This window comes from Heterocephalus glaber, unplaced genomic scaffold (assembly GCF_053883595.1).
Source record: "Heterocephalus glaber isolate CG9 unplaced genomic scaffold, H.glaber_assembly_v1.0 deba00001472, whole genome shotgun sequence".
Taxonomy (NCBI): domain Eukaryota; kingdom Metazoa; phylum Chordata; class Mammalia; order Rodentia; family Bathyergidae; genus Heterocephalus; species Heterocephalus glaber.
Window position 1 is genome coordinate 86,481,496 of NW_028258315.1, and position 5,949 is coordinate 86,487,444.

The 5,949-nt window shown below is 40.3% G+C and overlaps 1 protein-coding gene across 42 annotated transcripts in view; it reads left to right on the forward strand.

Annotated features, from left to right (window-relative positions):
• Positions 1-17: 17 nt before the first annotated feature.
• LOC106007734 (uncharacterized) overlaps positions 18-5,949 on the forward strand; it is a 47,738-nt gene continuing 41,806 nt past the window's right edge. For 18 of the 42 annotated variants that reach the window (XR_015439564.1, XR_015439565.1, XR_015439571.1 and 15 more), the window contains exons 1-3: positions 18-200; positions 404-515; positions 5,277-5,408. Coding sequence is in view for 10 of the 42 variants with exons in the window: in XM_087182266.1 (XP_087038392.1) it covers positions 306-515 (210 nt within the window). In the remaining 32 variants the exon portion in view is untranslated. Of the gene's footprint in view, positions 201-229; positions 516-5,276; positions 5,409-5,949 lie in introns of those variants that run through there. The other 24 variants (XR_015439566.1, XR_015439574.1, XR_015439573.1 and 21 more) reach the window with 4 other exon arrangements.

The following is a 5,949-nucleotide window of genomic DNA, read 5'->3' on the forward strand; positions in this document are numbered from 1 at the left end:
ACTTAAAGCGATTGGCTGTCCCTCTGTCGGAGGCGCGGCATGCGGCGCCTTTTGAGTTTTTTTCGCTGTCGGCTGCGAGAGGATCTTGAACTCTTAGGTGGAGCTGCCAGAAAGTAACTTTGCGGAGTGGAGCGTCAGAAGTGAGGAGCAGGTGTCTCATGCTAAAGTCGTAGCCCAAACCCTGAAGACACGAGTAGAAGGTATCTCTGGAGGGAAGAGTCCTACGGTGGCCGGCGGGGGCTGAAGCGTTGTCTTGGAGACAAGAAGCGTTGTCTTGGAGACAAGAAGCGTGAAGGGCGTGGGGTATGGGTGGTTCCTTTTCCTTTTGGCGCCCAGAAGGGGAGAAGGATGTGGCGATCGGTGTGGGGTTGGGCGTTTTATTCCCCTCTCTTGAACCCCCTAGAATGTACTGTACATGTTTGGCGTCGTGGGCATCCCGGCCACCGAAATCGCCCTTGGCACCCAGGAGCTGCGCATCAGGTACCTCAGGACGAGGAACGAGCAACGAGCAAGCGGTGAGTATGGACGTAGGTAGCTGAGGGCATTGCGGGAATGATGGATAACAGTGGGAGCTACACACTGGAAGCACTCAGCCTTTACCACTATTGTAAGGTTTTGTGTAAATCAGTCACTATTGATTATTTTAACTGTTGTTAATCCTAGTTGACAGGTAAGAAAATGACATGCAGAGAGTAAAAACTTGTCTGAGGTGATTCAGTTGGTAGTAATTGAGGCAGGTTTTGAACCTGGGTCCCAGTCCTTACTCGTACTATTGTATTGTGCTTTGCCAAATGTAAGCGTCAAAACTGGAAGAGACAATTCTGAGTGAAGTCTGACTTCCCTGTTATGCTGTGAGCTTCAGGAAAGGAAAGTTTTTGTTTTATCTGTGTTTTGTGACACTGGGGATTGAACCCAGGGCCTTTACACTGAGCTACATCCCAGCCCTTATTTTTTATTTTTATTTTGAGACATTGAGTCACTGTGTTGCCTAGGCAGGGCTCAAACCTGTGATCCCCCTGCTTCAGCCTCCCAGAGTGCTGTGATTACAGTGTGGTCTTCTCGCTGATTTGAGATGTTATTCGTTCACTACACATTTGTACTGCTGGTGCCTGGTGTGTTATGAGGCTTATTTGGAATCAAGAAAAGGAAAATAAGACATTTTGCCAACCCACTTTCAGTGATTCCTCTGCCAGCCCAGCCTATCCTTTTCTTAACAATGCTACTTTAAAAGATCAAGAACCTGGGCTGGGGATTTAGCTCAGTGGTTCCGCCGCCTGCTTCAAACTTGGAAGGACCCGAGTTCGATTCCCAGTACCAAAAAAAAAAATGTTGTTTAAAAGATCAAGATTCTACTTTTGTAGATGTTACATTCTGTCTGTCCAGCTGAGGCTAAGTATTCCTCTGTCCTGTATCTGCTGTTGCCCTCTAATTTAGACTCTTGCCATTTCTTGCCAAGATAGTTTCCTTTACCTTTCAAGTGCTATCAGATGTGAGCTTGTAGACAAGAGAAATTGCAGTTCATTTGTTATCGTATCCCCACAGTACCTGGTCTGATTGGGGCTTTTGCATTATGTGAAGCTTTGGCATTATTAATTAAATGGCATGCCTTATATATAAGATTTGAATTTTTTTTAAACCTTAAAAAACAAGCAAGTTTTGAATTTGTGTTGGTTTTACCTTTTAAAATATTTATTTAATAGTTCTGGGGATTGATCCCAGAGCCTCATGCATGCTAGGCGAGTGCTCTCCCTCTGAACTATACCTGCAGCCCTACCTTTTGCTCTTCTTAGTTGGAACAACTTCTGTTCTTTTACTTATATAGGAAGATGAAGACCTTGAACTATTAGTAGGGCCTGGATTTTAACTATTTTTCTGCAGGTGGTATGGTGCCACTACTTCCTTCTTCATACAGCAGACATTTATTGGTTGTGTACTGTATGCTAGCTATTCTGCTACATAACCAATGGGAGAGAGGGACATAAAGAAGAGAGGCTTAATCTTCTTTTTTTTTGGTGCTGGGGATCAAACTCGGGTCCTTGCGCTTGTGCAGCAGGCGGCGAAACCACTGAGCTAAATCCCCAGCCCAAGAAGAGAGGCTTAATCTTGACCTTCAAGATGATCATGGTCTGGAAAGGTGAGGGCAAGACATACAGAAAAACTTGTCTTTTGCAATAATTCTCAAAATAGATATACACATAAGGAATAGTTGTAGCACCAAGTGGGTGACCGGTTCTCTTTGGTGGGACAGAAAAGATTGTCTGTAAAGGTAATGCTTGTTCATGTTGCATCAAGATAGTTTGAAGGCATAGTGGGCTGTGAGACTGGATAGGTAGACCAAGGAGGGGTTGCGGAGAATTTCCTTTAGCTAGAAAAGAAATCTGGACCTTTTTTTTTTTTTTACAATAGACAGTGGGAGATTCTTTAACTGCTTTTCTAAACAGGTGAGAGACATAATTAAGATTTTACTTTAGGAAAATGATATTCATGGTAGTATGAAGTATGGACCAGCAGCAGCAGGACTATAATATGGCTGAATGGTTGAGCATTTGCCTAGCATGCATAAGGCCCTGGACCAGCAGAGTAGAGCCAGAAGACGGAATACAGATTGAAGTTTTATTTCAGTTCCTACAAGCTTAGCTGGGGATTCCTTAGGCCCAGATGCTTTGTGGCACATTGGATAAAGAAAGGGATGATAGTTCCTATCTTTGAAGCTAGCTATAACTTAGCTATAGAGACAGATACAAACAATTTTATTATGTGATACAGGTGGTGATAAAGATATATTGTGGAAACCCAGAGAAGAAGCACCCAACTCAGTTTAAGACTTCAGGGAGTTTCCCATAAAAAACTGGTGTCTGAGATGTCTTTTTTTTTCCTTTTGTGGCACTAGGGATTGAACCCAGAGTCTTTGCAATGAGCTGTATCCCCAGCTCTTTTTTATTTTCCATTTTGAGATAGGATCTCACTAAGTCACCAAGTTCCCTGAGCTAGATTTGAGCTTGCGATCCTCCTGCCTTGGCCTTCCAGAATGCTGGGATTACAGACTTGTGCCACCCTGCCCAGCTATCTGAGCTGTCTTAAATATGAGTAGGCATTAACCAGCTAGGAAGGAGAGGGCAAGCTCTTCTGGAGATGATTCCTAATTTGGGGGCTAGTTTGATTATATGATTTATAGTGCCACTGACTGACAGCGAGAATATAGAGAGTAGAGCCAATTTGGAAGGGAAAGGTGATGAGTTCAATTTATGAATGTATGAGTTGAGATGCCAGTGGGACACCCAGTACACATGTTCCTTAGGCAACCAGAGTCATGGTGGTAGTGAAAAGAAGACATGGTAGTACCTAAACTACGGGTACTGACAGGATGATTTAGAGGGAATATAGAAACAGGCTCAGAATGCATTCAGGAACATGTTTGTGCAAATGAGAAAGGTATAGTTGAGTATGACTTGACTGTCTTTTGTCAGATCCTTGGACTAGTCAAAACATTTATTGATCAGTTGGTCAGCAAGCAGGCAGATTTTCAGAAAGTTAACTGTTAGCGAAGAGTTTCCTGGCTGCAGCACTATTCTGAGTATTTTACATGTATTAACAGCATTGCTCTGAATTACATTCATTTTCTAGAAGAATAAGTATGTACAAAATTACACAGGAGCGCTGGACTCTGAATGAAAGTTTGGCTCTAGGTCTGTTCTCTTAAGTACTACATATACTATTCTGCAGATGAGTGGAGGTAATTTGATAAACAGATTATTTTTTTTTTTTTATACTGGGGATCGAACTCGGGTCCTTGCACTTGCGCAGCAGGCGACGAAACCACTGAGCTAAATCCCTGGCCCAAACAGATTATTTTATGATTATAAAGCCACTTACCTCTCAAATTTTGACAACTGCCAGAGCAGTATACTTTTTCTTATATGCTGTTTTATATTCTGCATTGTGTAGCAAAATTTCTCACCCTGTCTTATGGTAAGTGGGCAGATTTTCAGTGTCTGAATAAGTGCTTATTGTAGCAGGTATTTTATTTTATGCACTTGCATTTCTTAGGCATTGTCTCATTATTTATTTTCCTGTTTAAATTTGAACTTATGTGCCAAAGGGGATAGGGCCAGCAGAGATTAGCAACATAGAAAAAGAGCAAGAGCCTTTGTGCAATCTTTTTATTTTGGTGCAACTTTTTTTGACATATTACAGTAGTGGTGTTAGTTAAGATTATGATTCATAAACATTTTTGTTAAATTTGTGCCCCAGTGTGGATTTATTTAAATTCAATATGCTCTTTCATTTAAAGCTTAATGATTGGTAGAAATACCCAATTTATTGTTATTTCTAAAGATTTGAGAATAATACTAGAAAAATAATGTTTTAGACTAAGAAGAATTTGAGAACATACTCAGCATTTTCCAGAGTATCTCATATTTAATTTAATTTAGTGTCTCCTCTCACTTCCTAATTATGAGCTGAAGTATAGTTAAAAAAATAAAAACTAATCATGTAGAGGCCATAGAGGAAGTTTAAACAAATTGCCAAGGATTGGCATTATCCAGTAAATATATGTAACCTGGACTGATCAAGAATAAAAAAAGGAGAAATATAGTTCATCAGTATCAGGAATTAAAAAAGGAGATATCACTACGGACTCTAATTAACCAATGAGTTGAAGGAATCACAATGAAAGATAGAAAATATTTTTAATTGAGTGATGATGAAAAGATGAGATACCAAACTCATAAGATGTTGTTAAATTAGTTTTTAGAGGGAATAACCTTAAATGAATCTGTTAACAAAGGAGATTTTTTTTAAAAATTCACAGTTTATATTTTAAGATACTAGGGGCTGGGGATTTAGCTCAGTGGTTTCGCTGCCTGCTGCACAAGCGCAAGGACCCGAGTTCAATCCCCAGTACCAAAAAAAAAAAGATACTAGAAAAAGAAAGAAAAAACAAACTCAAAATGAAGGAAGCAAGATAATAAATGTAAGAGCAGTAATCAATGCAGTAGAAAATGACTAAAGGAAAACAGACTGGACATAGTGCCACACACCTATAATCCCAGCACTCTGAGAGGCTGAGGCAGGAGGATCACAGGTTCAAGTCCAGCCCAGGAAATTTATTGATAACACTTAGGGAGACCCTCTTGGAAAACAGAAAAATGGCTAAGGACATAGGCCTGGGGTTCAATCCCTAGTACCATGCCCCCCCTCCAAAAAAAAAGGAAAGAGGGAGACAGGAATGAATGAATGATCAGTATGAGTTATTTATTTATTTTGGGGGACAGGGTCTCACTATAGGTCCAGGCTGGCCTTGAACTCACCACGTAGCCCAGAGTGGCCTTGAACTCAACATAATCCTCCTCTGCCTCCCAAGTGATGGGATTAAAGATGCCACTGTGAACAGCAAGTATGAGCGAGTGAGTTTTTAAAATTTATTTATGTATTTATTTTTGAGACAGGGTCTCACTGTGTAGTTCAGGCTGGCTTTGAGTTCACTGTGTAACCCAGGCTGGCCTCAAACTCTCTGCAATCCTGCTTCAGTCTCCCTAGCGCTGGGATTACAGGCCTGTGCCACCACACCTGGCAGTATGAGTAATTTAAAAAAGAGGATATTCCTATAGAACCCAAAGATATTTTAGCAATTTTAAGAGGGTATTAGATGGCAAAAGCAAATTCCTGAAAACCTAAAAATTAGATGTGTAAACCATTATTTGAAATTTACAGGTAGCACATTTCTTGTTAAAATGGAAAGTGATTTCCAATTCCTCCTCTACATTTAAATTTTAGTCTCTTAATAATAAATTATTCTTCTGCTTCACAAGCACAGGGTCTTGAGTTTGATCCCCAGTACAAAAAAAAAGCTCACATCAATAATAAATTATTCTTGTACTATAAGGATGTTAATATGCTTAAGTCCTAGTATTCTTTATTCATAAGCTTGTTATGCTTCCTTCACAG